Genomic DNA, 15849 nt, shown 5'->3' with positions numbered 1-15849 from the left:
CTTCTCTACCTAATCCTCTTTGGTGGCTTTTTATTGCCCTTAATATAAAACACTTGACTATATTTACAAGGCCCTTGTATTACCCTCTCTCATCTTGTAACCTCTCTTCTTTGGGCAGTTAAGTCAATTGTAAAGTCCTTCCTGAAATTTCTACTTTTAAAGCCCCAGGAACTTCACACGTTCCATGCCTTCTTTCTGGAATGTTCTTCTGCCCACTTTTTACTAGACTAACTACTCTTCCTCTGATTCTCCGATTATAATTGACTTTCTCAGAGAGGACTTTCTTGACCTTCATATTTAAAGATACACCCCCCCCATTATTTCTCTTCATACATTTACATTATATAAGTGTATGTTGTTATTTGGTTAATGTCTGTCTGTCCTACCCAACTGTAAGCTTTGTGAGGTGAGGGATCAAATGTATTTGTTCATCATTGCATACCCACCTACTAGAACAGTGCCTGGAAAGTCATAGGCACTGTTGAATAAATGATTGATAGTTGGGGTTTGGGATATTAGTCTGGCTTATCATTTCCTAATAGTTTCAAACCTTTCTACAATTTTTTCTTTAATAAAACTTTGTTTTTACTGTTTTTACAACAGTGTCTTGAATTAATTGAAAATTTTAAGTAGCTTCTAGAATTACCCATATTTTTAAATTGGAATTAAGACTTAATTTGATGGATGTATCTCTCTTTATGCCATCTAAATTAAGTTCTGTTCTTTGACAAGTTAAAAGTTTTAAAGAATCTTTTAAATTACAAAGTAATCTGCTTTTTACAGGAAATACAAATAACACAAAAATATAGATCTTCCTTTACCATTTCCCTAACCTCATTCCCCAGGATAACTACTTTTATCAATCTGGTGTAAAATGTATCAAACCTTTTAATATGGGCTATTTTAAAATAAAAAGTTAGAAGATGTTGATAGACCTGTAGATTACTGACATGAAATAATGCTATACTTAACCATCCTCTGCTTAGATTTTCTCATTTTGTTTTCTGTAGCTAATTTCTTAAAATATAATTGCCCAATTGAAGAGTGATATATTTTGAATTTTGATAGATACTTCTAAGTAGCCTTCCTAAAGGGTTGCAGAAATTAATTTTCAAGTAACATATGTGTGGGTTTTATGATTAGAAAAGTAATGTTTATCATAGACAATTTGACAGATACAGAAAAGCATACCAAAAGAATCACTTTTTCCATCACCTAGTGGTATTCTAATTTTTCTTTCTGTGCACATTAAAAAAAATTAATTTTGGGATGCCTGGGTGGCTCAGTCAGTTGAGCGGCTGCCTTCGGCTCAGGTAATAATTCCAGGGTCCGGGGATCGAGCCCCACATTGGGCTCCCTGCTCAGCGGGGAGCCTGCTTCTCCCTCTTTCTCTGCCTGTGGCTCCCCCTGTTTGTGCTCTCTGTCAAATAAATAAAATCATTAAAAAAATAAATAAGAAATTATTTTTCCAAGATTGGAATCATACTATACAAACTGCTTTGCAATTTGCTTTTTTCAAATAACATTATATTGTCATTTTCTTATGTCATTTTATTTATTTATTTTTTCAAAAGATTTTATTTTTAAGTAATCTCTGTACCCAATGTGGGGCTTGAACTCACAAACCCAAGATCAAGAGCCACATGCTCTACCAGCTAAGCCAGCCAGGCACCCCCCCCATGTCATTTTAAAATATATTTATATTACTTCACTGTCTAGTTACACTATACCCTATTTAATTTAAATTACTGGACATCTAGGGGCGCCTGGGTGGCTCAGTTGGTTAAGCAACTGCCTTCGGCTCAGGTCATGATCCTGGAGTCCATCATCGGACTCCCTGCTCAGCGAGGAGCCTGCTTCTCCCTCTAACCCTCCTCCCTCTCATGTACTCTCTCTCTCATTCTCGCTCTCTCAAATAAATAAATCTTTAAAAAAATAAATTACTGGACATCTAGATTGTTTTCTAATATTTGCTCTTATAAATAGGACTAGTGTGCATATCTTTCTGTGTGTATATTTATACCTCAGTGCTTTTCAGTATACATATACACTTAGAAGTGGATTTGCTTGATCAGAGTCTGAAAATTTAAGGCTTTTCATACATGCCAAATTGCTCTCCTGAAAAATTCCAAGTTACATCTTACTAGCAATCTCAGAGTGCTCATTTTTCTGCACCCTGTTAGGTTAAAAAAACAACAGCAACAACAATCAACACGTTAAGTTTTAAAAGTAGTAAGAAATGAGAGATCTAGCTATGGTGTGGAATGGAACATGAATTTAAGACATAGCATCATGTATTGCATCAGTTGAATTCTTACTACCTACATTATTCAGTTAATAAATGTCCTTTATTTTCTTTGCTATTTAGTTTTTATTTCTTTTTGTGTATATCACTGTTCTTTGGTTGGCTGCCATTTTGTTCTTTTTATCTATACCTTTTCACCTAGAGACCAAATGAGAGGGTTGACACTGTGTCAGAAAAACCAAGAGAAGAGCCAGTACTAAAAGAGGAACCCCCGGTGAGTTGCTCTATTGAATATCATCTAACCAGGGATGGTTTAGGAAGGTGAAAGCAGGGTGATTAAATTATAACAGATTCCATACATATTATTTCAGTTCTATACTTCTGGATTTCAGAAATTATACTGAAATAAATCTTGGAGCTAGTTTAAGAGGTAGATACTTTCAGTGAATTATTTTTCTTTTCAAAAAACTATGATCACTTTTTCTTATTGAAGTATAATTGACTTATATCATTATATTAGTTTCAGGTGTACAACATATTGATTTGATATGAGAATACATTACAAAATGATCACCACAAGAAGTCTAGTTACCATCTGTCACCATATAAAATTACAAAAATATTTTTGTGACCATTTTTAATGGATTTTGTGAATTCTCAAGATGTTTTATCAATAATAAGACATCAGAAACATCAGTCCTATTTTCAATATTTGGAGTGGGGTTCATTATTTTCCTTCTCTTCCTTTTTGCTAGTTATGGTTAAGTGTCAGAGAAAGTATAATTGAAGATAAATTTTACATAGTTAGCATGCTTAAAGTACTTTGTTCATAGTTTCTTTTTTTTTTAACTTTCTCTGCTGATGAAGTTTTTTGACCTTTTCCTATAGGTTCAGCCAATATTACCTTCTGTTCCAACAACAGAAGTGTCTGCTGGTGTTAAGTTCCAGGTTGGCGATCTTGTTTGGTCTAAGGTGGGAACCTATCCTTGGTGGCCTTGCATGGTTTCAAGTGATCCCCAGCTCGAGGTTCATACCAAAATTAACACAAGAGGTAAGTAAAGGCCCACATAGATATTAAATAAAAGGTTGGGGAAAAACCGAATCTTAAATGTTGTGTATGACTATAAGGATATGCACATGAGGGGCGCCTGGGTGGCTCAGTGGTTAAGCATATAACTGTTGATTTCAGCTCATGGTCACACAGGCCGTGGGATTGAGGCTGCATTGGGCTCCGTGCTCAGTGGGAAGTCTGCTTGAGGGTTCTCTCCCTCTGCCCCTCCCCCCACTCATTTTCTCTCTCTCTCTCTCTCTCTCTCTAAGGTAAATAAATAAATCTTTAAAAAAAAAAGAAAGAATATGCATATAATCTAACACCAGAATATCAGTTTTTAATGACCAGGGATTTAATTATGGTCATCTTAATGGGCAAAAAGCCTCTACAACTGATATGGTCCTTGTTTTCCCTTATAACACCCTGCATTTGTTTTATAATTTCTTCTGTACTTCTTTAAAAACCTTTATCTGACTGATATCTCATATGAATTCCAAAAGACAGCAGTTGAGTAAGTGATAAGATGTCTTATATGAGCTTAGTAGGCATTTGGGCCATGATTTTGTTGTACATCTTGTTTCATCATTGACTCCTTTGAGTAGTAATTTTTTATCCACATAAGTGCTTTTCATCCTGATAAAATTTTCAGGATGCTTTTTCCCTCCACTCCATTTTTGAATCTGCAAATTTACTGAGACCTCCTTATAAATTCAATACAACATAAACGTACAGCTTGAATCTAGCTATTTAGCATAGAATCTTACCTTAGGAATATTAATAAATGTTAAGAAAAAATGTGTTCTAACTTTTCTCTAATTTTTTTCATGGGTTTGTCTAAAACATGTGGATTAGATTTCTGATATTCTAGCATTTGGAATGGACTTGCTTAGTTAGCCAGGGGAAGGTTTGAGCTTGGAATTTATTTCTGAATATTTGCTTTGTGAACTCACTCTTGTTATGTGTTGAATTCCTTATCGTTTGTGACAACTTTGTGCCTATTTCTTTTTCTCTTTAAACTTTCGGTCTTGCTACCTGTTCACTGTTAATGAAGAGAAAAAATGTCTACATAAGTCTTGCAAGTCAGATTTGTGACAAGATCAGCCATTATCTGTAACTTTTGTGCTACATAGCCAGTAATCTGCCCTGGTACAGAAGGCAGTTATCTGTCATTATAACCTGCTGATTCAAGATTGGGTAACTGGAAGCATCAATGGGGCAGAAGTAAAAACAACAACAACAACAAAAACATTGTTGAATGTCTACTTTCATGCAAGGCACTGTGTTAAGCAATTCTCTTATATATTTTATGCAGTCCACATAGCAGCAACACTACGAAGTAGGTACTGTTATTATCCTTATGTAAAAAAAAAAAGATTTATCCTTATGTTTTGAATAAGTAAATAGAGTTTCAGAGAGTCCTTATTCCATAACCTCCACTCTTTTTTTTTTAAAGATTTTATTTATTTATTTTATTATTTATTTGACAGAGAGAGACACAGCGAGAGAGGGAACACAAGCAGGGGGAGTGGGAGAGGGAGAAGCAGGCTTCCCGCAGAGCAGGGAGCCCAATGCGGGGCTCGATCCCAGGACCCCGGGATAATGACCTGAGCCGAAGGCAGACGCTTAACAACTGAGCCACCCAGGCGCTTCTCTGTAACCTCTACAACCTCCACTCCCTCCACTCTTAAACATACCATGTAATAGAAGGAAAGTAATTGAATTCACCTAGTCATAATTTACCAAGGTTGGGGGGAAGACAGTCCTAGTTCTTTCATTTATCACTGATTACTAAGTGTTGGACTAGTAATCTCTGAAGTACCTTGCGGGTTTAATAATCTTTGTGTCCGGGCGCCTGGGTGGCTCAGTTGGTTAAGCGACTGCCTTCGGCTCAGGTCATGATCCTGGAGTCCCGGGATTGAGCCTCACATCGGGCTCCCTGCTCCGCGGGGAGTCTGCTCCTCCCTCTGACCCTCTTCCCTCTCGTGCTCTCTGTCTCTCATTCTCTCTCTCAAATAAATAAAATCTTTAAAAAAAATAATAATCTTTGTGTCCATGAATGGGAGAAGAAAGGGACAGGGATTTCCCAAAGGACCAAGCCTTTTTAAATTTTAATTCCAGGTAATGTACAGTGTTATATTAGTTTTAGGTATATAATATAGTAATTCAACACTTCCATACATCACCCTGTGCTCATCACAAGTGCACTCCTTAATCCCTGTCACCTATTTAACCCATCCCCCCACCTATCTCCCCTCTGATAACCATCAGTTTGTTCTCTATAGTTGAGTCCGTTTCTTGATTTGTCTCTCTCTCTCTCTTATTTTTTACCTCTGCTTGCTTTGTTTGTTAAATTCCACGTATGAGTGAAATCATATGGTATCTAACTGACTTATTTTGCTTAGCATTATACTCTCTAGCTCCATCCATGTCATTGCAAATAGCAAGATTTCGTCCTTTTTATGGCTGAGTAATACACACACACACACACACACACACACACACACATTACATCTTCTTTATTCACCAGTTGATGGATACTTGGTCTGCTTCCATATCTTGGCTATTGTAAATAATGCTGCAATCAACATAGCAGTGCATGTATCTTCTTGAATTAGTTTTTTATTTTTCTTTGGGTAAATACCCAGAAGTGGAGTTGCTGGATTGTAGGGTAATTCTATTTTTAATTTTTTGAGGAATCTCCATACTGTTTTCCACAATGGCTGTAGCAGTTTGCATTCCCACCAACAGTGCAAGAGGGTTCCCCTTTCCCCACATCCTTGCCAACACCTGTTGTTTCTTGTGTTGTTAATTTAGACATTCTGACACGTGTGAGATGATATCTCATTGTAGTTTTGATTTGCATTTCCCTGATGATCAGTGATGATTGGTATCTTTCATGTGTCTGTTAGGGCAAAGCCTTCCTAAATAAAATAATCCATGTACCTATCTGGGTCTCTGGAGCACTCTGAGGTATTAGATCATGTGAGATTTGTGGGTCTTCAATTCTCTCTCCTTAGAAAAGCATGCTTTTGAGATTATATAGAATTTCACATTTAATTACTATATGAAAACCTAATTACAGCTTTTTTATGGGATACAAGTGAAAGCACAATTTTATGCCGCATCTGTATTTCAAAGGAAGTATTTAAATTTAGGAATTAATCTAATTTGGTCTGGAATTCCCTAGGCAGTCTCCTGCTTTACTGCTGGTAAAACTGATTTTGTTTGTATGATTGAGAAAACCAGAACTCTGAGAATTTAGAAATTTTTTAAAGTTTAAATTAATTAAAAGTGTATTTTGAGGGGCGCCTGGGTGGCTCAGCCGTTAAGTGGCTGCATTCAGCTCAGGTCATGATCCCAGGGTCCTGGGATCGAGCCCCGCATCGGGCTCCCTGCTCCGCAGGAAGCCTGCTTCTCCCTCTCCTACTCCCCCTGCTTGTGTTCCCTCTCTCGCTGTGTCTCTCTCTGTCAAATAAATCTTAAAAAAAATATGTTAAAAAAATACATAAATAGAAGACTTTATTTGACATCTTGGAGCGAGCTTGCGTGAGTGGGGGAGGGGCGGGAGGAAGAGAGAATCCCATGCAGACTCCTCGCTGAGTGCAGAGCCCAAAGCAGGGCTGGATCTCACCACCCTGAGATCATGACCTGAGCCGAAAACAAGAGTCAGACATTTAACCAACTGGGCCACCCAGGCCCTCCTGGAACATTTTCCTCAACCCCAAATGAAATCCCATGTCCATTAGCAGTCATTCCTCATTCCTCCTCTCTTCCTCCAGTGCTAAGCAACCACTAACTACTTTTTGTCTGTATAGATTTGCCTTTTCTGGACATTTCATAGAAATGGAATCATAATAACATACGGCCTTTTGCGTCTGGCTTCTTTCACTTAGGCTCATGTTTTAGAGGTTCATGTTGTGGCATCTGTCAGTACTTCTTTTTTTGTTGCCAGATAGTATTCCATTGTATAGCTATATGCAGTGCAGTTTTAGAGAAAGTTTTCTGTTTTTCTGAAGACCAAAAAAACACAGTATAAAACAATTTTATTGATATGTTCACACATGATGACTGTGAAGCATTTTGTGTTGCACAACCTTGTAAAATTTTTCTTAATTATTTTTAGATAGTAATCATTGATTTCCATATTGTTATTGGTCCATATTACTAGATTCTTAGCTTTGGAAAAAATAACAGTTTTTACACATAAAGATCAAACTCTTTGTAAGAGCATGTGGAAAGATGTTTGTATCATATGTCTGTTTTAAGTTATGTTTCATTGTTGTGGTCTCATCTTAAGTTTATTTTTCTTTTTTTTTCTTCAGGCCTTATTGAGGTGTAATGGACCAAAGTTACATATATTTAAAGTATACATACAACATAATGATTTGATATACATATACTTTGGTCAGTTAACATATCCAGCACTTCACACAGTTATTTTTGTGGATGTTTGGTGAGAATGCTTAAGATCTACACTTTGAACAACTTTCATGTATCCAATGCAGTATTTTTTTTAAGATTTATTCATTTGACAGAGAGAGACACAGCGAGAGGGAACACAAGCAGGGCGGGTGGGAGAGGGAGAAGCAGGCTTCCTGCCAAGCATGGAGCCCGATGCGGGGCTAGATCCCAGGACCCTGGGATCATGACCTGAGCCAAAGGCAGACACTTAACAACGGAGCCACCCAGGCGCCCCTGTAGTGCAGTATTATTAACTGTAGTAACCGTGCTGTACATTAGATTCCTAGAACGTATTCATCTTATGACTGAAGGCTTATACCCTTTGACTAGCATCTCCCTGTTTCTCTCCCACCCCAGCCCCTGAAAACTGGCAGCCATCATTCTACATTGTTTCTATGAGTTGGACTTTTTTTTTAAGATTCCACATACAAGTAAGATCATATGGTATTTGTCTTTCTCTGTCTGACTTATTTTCACTTAGCATAGTGTCCACTAGGTTCATCCATTCTGGCAGGATTTCCTTTTATCTCATGGCTGAATAATCATTTTTAAGTTTAAAAGTTAAAAATTAAATGCTTTTTCTGCATATAACAATACAAAATATATATAGTCAGAAATGAAAAGTGCCTGTAATTTAATCCTTCAGATGATGTAACTACTATTAAAAGTTTGAGAGTAGGGGCACCTGGGTGGCTCACTGGGTTAAGCATCTGACTCTTGATTTTGGCTCAAGTCATGATCTCATGGTTGTGAGATAGAGCCCCCTGTCAGGCTCTGTGCTGGACGTGGAGACTGCTTAAGATTCCCTCTCTGCCCCCTGCTCACACTTGCTCTCTCTCCCTCTTAAAAAAAAAAAAAGTTTGAGAGTAATTATATTTCTCTATATTGTGATTAATAGGATAGTAAATATTTTTACTGAGAGTTTTTTGTTTTAAGATTTTATTCATTTATTTGACAGAGAGAGATCACAAGTAGGCAGGCAGGCAGGCAGGCAGGCAGAGGGAGAAGCAGGCCTCCCCGCTGAGCATGGAGCCTGATGCGGGGTTTGATCCCAGAACCCTGGGATCATGACCTGAGCCGAAGGCAGATGCTTAACAGACTGGGAGCCACCCAGGTGCCCCTACTGAGAGTTTTAAATGATATCATATTATACCTATTGTAACTTTTATTTTTATTTATTTTTAATTTATTTAAATTCAATTAACATAGTGTATTATTAGTTTCAGAGGTTGAGTTTAGTGGTTCATCAGTTGCATATAACACCCAATGCTCATTATACCCTGTGCCCTCCTTAATGTCCACACCCAGTTACCCCATCCCCCTCCCTCTCCCCTCCAGCAGCCCTCAAGTGTGTTCCCTATGATTAATAGTCTCTTATGGTTTGTCTCCCTCTCTAATTTCATTTTGTTTTATTTTTCCCTCCCTTTCCCTGTGCTCCACTATTTTGTTTCTTAAATTCCACATATGAGTGAGATCATACAGTTGTCTTTCTATGATTGACTTATTTCTCTTAGCATAATACCCTCTAGTTCCATCCACATCGTTGCAAATGGCAAGATTTCATTGTTTTGATGGCTGAGTAATATTCCAGTGTGTGTGTGTGTGTGTACCACATCTTCTTTACTTATTGTAACTTTTAATCCTAACTTTTTTTTTTTTTAGTTTAAAACTGGATGGTTTTACCTTTATATTATTTTTCTTAAATAAAAACATTTCCAGGGCACCTGCGTGACTCAGTCATTTGAGTGTCTGACTGGAGATTTTGGCTCAGGTCATGATCCTCAGGGTTGTGGGATCGAGCCCCATGTAGGGCTCCACACTCAGCCGGGAGTCTGCTTGAGATTCTCTCCCTCTGTCCCTCCCCCCCACTTACGTGTGCACATGCATTCTCTTTCTTGCTAAAATAAATAAATAAATCTTTAAAGAAAAAATTTCCTCTGCATTTTTCTTTTGGAATTCAGCCCATTATTCAAACACAGATGTGTTTGCTTCTCTTTTTTTCAGGTCTTTAGGTTTCTATTTCATTCATAGTTCTTTGGCCAGCAGAAAATAAAGTGATAATAACAAAGAGGCAAACTGTTTGATTTGTTTCATCTGTACTAATGATTTAATAGAGGAAGAAGTTGAAAATAAAGATTAAAATGAGATTGTGTCATCTGTGAGTTTTAGTTTTCATGTTTTTAACTATAAAGACTGTTTCTGAATAACTAACTGACTTTTGAAAACAGATTATGCCCTCTATTCTTTTTACCCTATCTCCTGTACTCACTACCCTATCTTCCAAACTCACCTGTTAGTTTAGGTTATATTTCTTTTTTTGTCCCTAAAAACCTTAGACTTTTGATAAACCTTCTTTGATTAATTATAGTCAAATTTGTGCTTGGCTTTTCCTTCTCAGATTAGATTATATGGAATTTGAATTGTGTGTGTATTTCTCTCTTATAGGCTATTTTACATAAGAAATTTTAATCTGGTTTCAAAATAATTCCTTAGATAATCCCCCATTAATTCTAATAAAATTTTAAAATTTTCAAATCCAAGATATAATCGATTTCAGATAATTTAAGCTTATGCCTACATTTTGTAGTTAGGATCTGCTTATTACCTTTCTCTGCCTACCTGAATTATCTTGGATTCGCCAAGACCAGTTACACAGTACTCTATTAACCTGAGACATTTTCTGTAGAGTTGTGTTTTTCAAACTGTATGGTAAAAGACCAGTTTTTAAAAATTTCCAATCCACCATGGACCAATACTTACATAAAATACAATAAAAGTAACTGTTATGAAAAGGAAAGGCCTTGTCCTGCAAAAAATATATAGTACAAGATCCCTGATCATGTGCCTAAATGTCATGACAATGTCAAATTATCATAGTTTCTACATGCTTACTTTTCTGTGCTTATTTTGTCACAGACTGGCTTGTTATGGGAACCACACTTGGAGAGTAGCACTGTTCTAGAACAGCAGTTCTCACATATTTTGGTCCCAGAACCCCTTTTACTCTTAAAATTTGAAGACTCTAAAAAGCTTTTGTTTACGTGGATTCTATCTATTACTATTTATTTCAATTTGGAAATTAAAACTAAGAATTTAAAAATATTTACTAACTCACTTAAAAATAATCCATTATGTTATCATTATATTTTTATGAAAATAACTATTTTCTAAAAAAATATTAATGAAAAGAATAGTATCATTTTACATCATTGCAAATCTCTTTAATGTCTGGCTTAAGTGAAGATACTAGATTCTTATATCTTCTTCTATTCATTCTGTTACGATTTGTTGTTTTGGTTGAACTATATGAAGATAATCTGACTTCAGGCAGATGTGTAGTTGAAAAAGGATAGTGTATTTCAATAGCCTTTTTAGGTAATTTTGGATATATTTCTTTGATATTACACCAAAACTCAATAAGTGGTGGGTTAGTTGCAGTATGGAATCTGAAATCATATCCATAAACTTTTTGTACTTTGTTACATTGGAATCCATTGGTTCTTTCTTGCACTTTGAATGAATCTTTTACCTTTCATGATTTTATAACATCATATATTGGCCATTTAAAAAATACTGGTTTTGGGGCGCCTGGGTGGCTCAGTTGGTTAAGTGTCTGACTTTCACTCAGGTCATGATCTTAGGGTCCTGGGATTGAGCCCACTCACTCCCGTGGAGCTCTGCACTAAGCATGCTTGTCTCCCCCCCCACCCTCCCCTGCAGGCACGCTCTCTTCACTCTTTCTCAAATAAATAAAATTTTAAAAAATAAAAAATATTGGCTTTACTAAGTGAGACATATCTTCCGAATGTTGACACATCCTTCTGTAGATTTTTTTTTTCTTTAGAGTGTGCACAGGAGCTGGCGGGGTGGGGCAGAGGGAGAGAGAATCTCAAGCAAGGCTCTGATCTCACCTTCCTGAGATCATGACATGACCTGACCTGAGCTGAAATCAAGAGTTGGGTGCTTAATCGCTGGCCACCCAGGGGCCCATCCTCTATAGATATTTTTTAAATCACATTAATTTATATGACCAGTTATTTCATCAGAAAATTCTTCGATTATTGGGAAGTTGGAAGACTCAGTTTTTCCAAAATTCTGATTTTTGCTTGAAAGATCAAATTTTGTCATTGGCAACGAATACTGTCAGTTGATTTCCTTGAAATAGCAAACTTGCTTTGTTCATTTTTGAGGAAATACCTGCCAGATGCTCAAGTTCAAATAACCACAGTTTTTCTGTCAGTCGTTCTTTCAGATAAAAATGTTTTATGAAAAAGTGGCCAGTGATCTTGCAGCTCAATCACACAAGTACTTTTCCTCAAGATAACTGTCACACTTGAGTAAGCAAAAGCACTTCATGCATATTTCCCGTTTCATCATGCAGAATATTAAAAAGACAGTGTCCAAAGATTGAAATTTAGTGAAATTAATCATTTTTACTACTTCATCAAGGACATTAAATACAACTGGCTTTTTGTTTTGTTTTAACTGCCAGTGTGTGGCCTTCATGAAGAATGTGATACTAGTATTGTTTGGAGTCACTCACTGTCTTTATTTGTGCCAACATGCCATCAGTCTTACCCACCATCATTCTTGCAGTATAAAGTGCAAATGCCACCAACTAAAAAGACAGTAGCATCTTGGTATTGTTATGAAGGTAGTTTTGACCTCACAGGACCCCTGAGTCAGTGGCCCCCTCTCCACCCCCAAGTCTATATAGCCCACTTTTATATAGCCAGAAAAGCAATTTGACTAGCACTTTTAAAGTCCAAGAAAATATGTTCTATATATATTTTAAGATTATATTTGAGAGAGAGCGAGTGCCCACGAGCCGGGGGAGGGGAGGCAGAGGCAGAGGGAGAAGCAGACACCCCACTGAGCAGGGAGCCAACATGGGACTCGATCCCAGGACTCTGGGATCATGACCTGAGCCGAAGGTAGACACTTAACTGATTGAGCCACCCAGGCGCCGCTGTTACACATTTTTTGAAGAAAAAGTTATTTATTCCCAGATTTGTTTGTAAAAGGGTTTGAGAGAAGCAAAAATAAGTTGTGTAACCAAGGTAACAAATCTGATAATTAGCAGAATTTCTGATTTTCTTTCTCTTAAAACTTGCTGAACTAATTTTAATCATTTAGGAGTGATTTTTTTTTTTTTACAGTAACTATTATTTGTATAATTGGAAGGTGTTGGATTATATCTTTGGACAATCCAAAGCGTACAAGTTTTAATAGGAGTGATGCTAGGGAACCTGGCTTAGGTTCAAGTTTTTGGCAGAGTATATGTGGATGCTTATGTTCTGAAATGATTAATAAGAATTTTTGCTTACAGGTGCCCGGGAGTATCACGTCCAGTTTTTTAGCAACCAGCCAGAGAGGGCATGGGTTCATGAAAAGCGAGTACGAGAGTATAAAGGTCATAAACAGTATGAAGAATTATTGGCTGAAGCAACCAAACAAGCCAGCAATCACTCTGAGAAACAAAAGGTATCTGACAACATACTAACATTACCAATCGAATATGGTTTTTAGAGGATTTAATAATTTAGTAGAAGTTTTCATACTTGAATTCAGATAGTTGTTAACCTAAGTCCAGTTTTAATAATTTATTGTATGTCAGTAAGTTTTATATTTTATATAAACAACATTAGAATACTATTAAAAACTTGAACTCTGCTTAGTACAGTGTTGGATTCTATTTTTGAATTGAATTAGTGTACATAAGACAAGTAGATGCTAGTGAAATGTGGATTTTGCCAGGGAGTTTTATTCTTTTTCCTATTTCATTATCTTTACGTAATTCCCTTTATTCTTATCTAGTAAAATTGTTTTGTGAAAGTAAAGTTTCTAAAATATTCAGTGAGCACCTACTGTGAGACAGGCACTATTTTAAACATTTTGTGTATATTAATTCATTTAATCTCCATAACAACTTAAGTGGTGTAGATACCATTATTCCTATTTCCGCAGATGAAGAAATCAAGGCACAGACAGCTTAAGTAACTGGTTCAACCAAGGTCACACTTAGTGATAGAACCAAGAAGTATGTTTGTGGTGGTGGATATTTTAGAATTATGACACCAGCTCCTGATAATCTATCTGGTTGACATTTTTAAACTCAACTAATTTTAGGGTGGGTCTTTTGTAATTCAGAAATTTGTCATACTTTTATACTTTAAAAGCTAAATTTGATCACAGAGGATTTTGATTAATTTTATCAGACAACATTTTACAGATTTATACATCAGCGTTCCACATATACCATCCCTTCTCATAGTTTCATTAGCTAATTTTGGGCTACCTCAGTCTAACCCCCTGGATAATTCCTGATGGCTTTGGTCATCAAAAGTTTTCTTATCTGTCTTGCCAACTCAAAGTCTTCTGAGCAACAGTGAAGGAGACCTGTGGAAATTGGTTCAGGTTCATTTTTTCTCTCATACATTCCTTCTTTCCTATGTCTTGTCAACTTTCATTTGTTCCTCTGGGCTCTCTCCTTTCTCTGCATTCTGCCCCTGTTTGCATTATGGTACAAACTACCAGCACAAATGCAGACTCTGCCTTTTGCTCTGTTGTGATCCCTGTAGCACCCCTGAGCTTTAGGGTGTCATTTTTAATGTTGATGTTTTATTGGCCATTGAAGGTAATCGTTCTGCAATCGCTCTTCTCTTTGCCCTCATTGCTAGCTTTTTGTGGACATAATGTGAGAAGGACAGCTCCCTCTTTGAGGGACTTGTCCAGCAGAGTGGTCAACGAAAAAGGATGTAAGAGAGAGAGTAGACCTGCATATCATCTGATAGTAATACTGACTTATCAAAGTTAGGGAGTTAGAACATTTCATGTATTTGACTGAAGAACCTGAAGATATTTATTTATGTTACCTGGAAAGATGACAGGATCACATGGGAAATACATATTGGTTTAAATGTACCAATTAGATTGAAGAGTATCTGATCATGCCTGTGTCTTTTATATGCCTGGGTCTTTTTTAGATTCGGAAACCCCGACCTCAGAGAGAACGTGCTCAGTGGGATATTGGCATTGCCCATGCAGAGAAGGCATTGAAAATGACCCGAGAGGAAAGAATAGAACAGTATACTTTTATCTATATTGATAAACAGCCTGAGGAGGCTTTGTCCCAAGCAAAAAAGAATGTTGCCTCCAAAGCTGAAGTTAAGAAAACCCGAAGACCAAGGTCAGTGCTGAATACTCAGCCAGAACAGACCAATGCAGGTGAGGTGGCCTCCTCGCTCTCAAGTACTGAAATTCGGAGACAGAGCCAGAGGCGGCACACAAGTGTGGAAGAAGAAGAACCACCTCCTGTTAAAATAGCCTGGAAAACGGCCGCCGCGAGGAAATCTTTACCGGCTTCCATTACAATGCACAAAGGGAGCCTGGATTTGCAGAAGTGTAACATGTCTCCGGTTGTGAAGATTGAACAAGTGTTTGCCCTTCAGAATGCTACAGGAGATGGGAAATTTATTGATCAGTTTGTTTATTCAACAAAGGTACCTCCTTTTTTCATGGGTGTTTTGGGGGAATATTATTTAATAAGTAGTCAACCTTAGCATTTAAAAAGAAACCCCAAAACAAGACAAAGTCATAATTTAAATACCCTTTTATCTGCTGCATTTGAAATGTACAGTGAGTTTACTGTGTTTAAGAGGGGGCAAAAAAGGCAAAAAGGCTATGTTTTCCTTCTTTTTTTCCCTCTTTTGTAATATCCCCATCTGTACTAGATTAATCTTGAGCTGTGCAGCCAAAACTGAGCTTAACTCCCCAAAGTTGTGGAAAAAAACTCGGCACTTTGCCTGTTTCCAGTTTGTATAGTTAGTTTTTCTTAGCTGCGAAGTGTGCTTCTTACTATATTATTTTTGTCAGTTGTCTGAATTAACCATTGTAATAATTATACCTGCTGATCTGTTTGGTTGCACTGGCAATTTTGTTAGGCTCATGTTGACTTTGGATAGCTAATGCATTTAAGAGAAATTCCAGAACTGTGTTTGTTCTGTAACAATTAACTGTGGTGATAGCGTGGGTAATGGGGTAAAAATACCTCTTCAAATTGAGTATCTCCATCAGCCAGCCCTGAAGCTCT

At 37.0% G+C, this 15849-nt stretch overlaps 1 protein-coding gene across 5 annotated transcripts in view; it reads left to right on the top strand.

Moving 5' to 3' along the window:
* NSD3 (nuclear receptor binding SET domain protein 3) overlaps window positions 1–15849 on the top strand; it is a 120065-nt gene that overhangs the window by 51843 nt on the left and 52373 nt on the right. For all 5 annotated transcript variants that reach the window (XM_073902471.1, XM_025886282.2, XM_025886281.2 and 2 more), the window contains exons 3-6: window positions 2448–2519; window positions 3134–3296; window positions 13087–13241; window positions 14744–15259. In XM_073902471.1, the coding sequence (XP_073758572.1) occupies window positions 2448–2519; window positions 3134–3296; window positions 13087–13241; window positions 14744–15259 (906 nt within the window). The remainder of the gene's footprint in view (window positions 1–2447; window positions 2520–3133; window positions 3297–13086; window positions 13242–14743; window positions 15260–15849) is intronic.

The sequence above is a fragment of the Callorhinus ursinus genome, unplaced genomic scaffold (genome assembly GCF_003265705.2).
Source record: "Callorhinus ursinus isolate GAN/ISIS: 27379988/994484 unplaced genomic scaffold, GSC_fseal_2.0 scaffold17, whole genome shotgun sequence".
Taxonomy (NCBI): Eukaryota; Metazoa; Chordata; class Mammalia; order Carnivora; family Otariidae; genus Callorhinus; species Callorhinus ursinus.
This window is presented reverse-complemented; position numbering and strand designations above follow the sequence as displayed.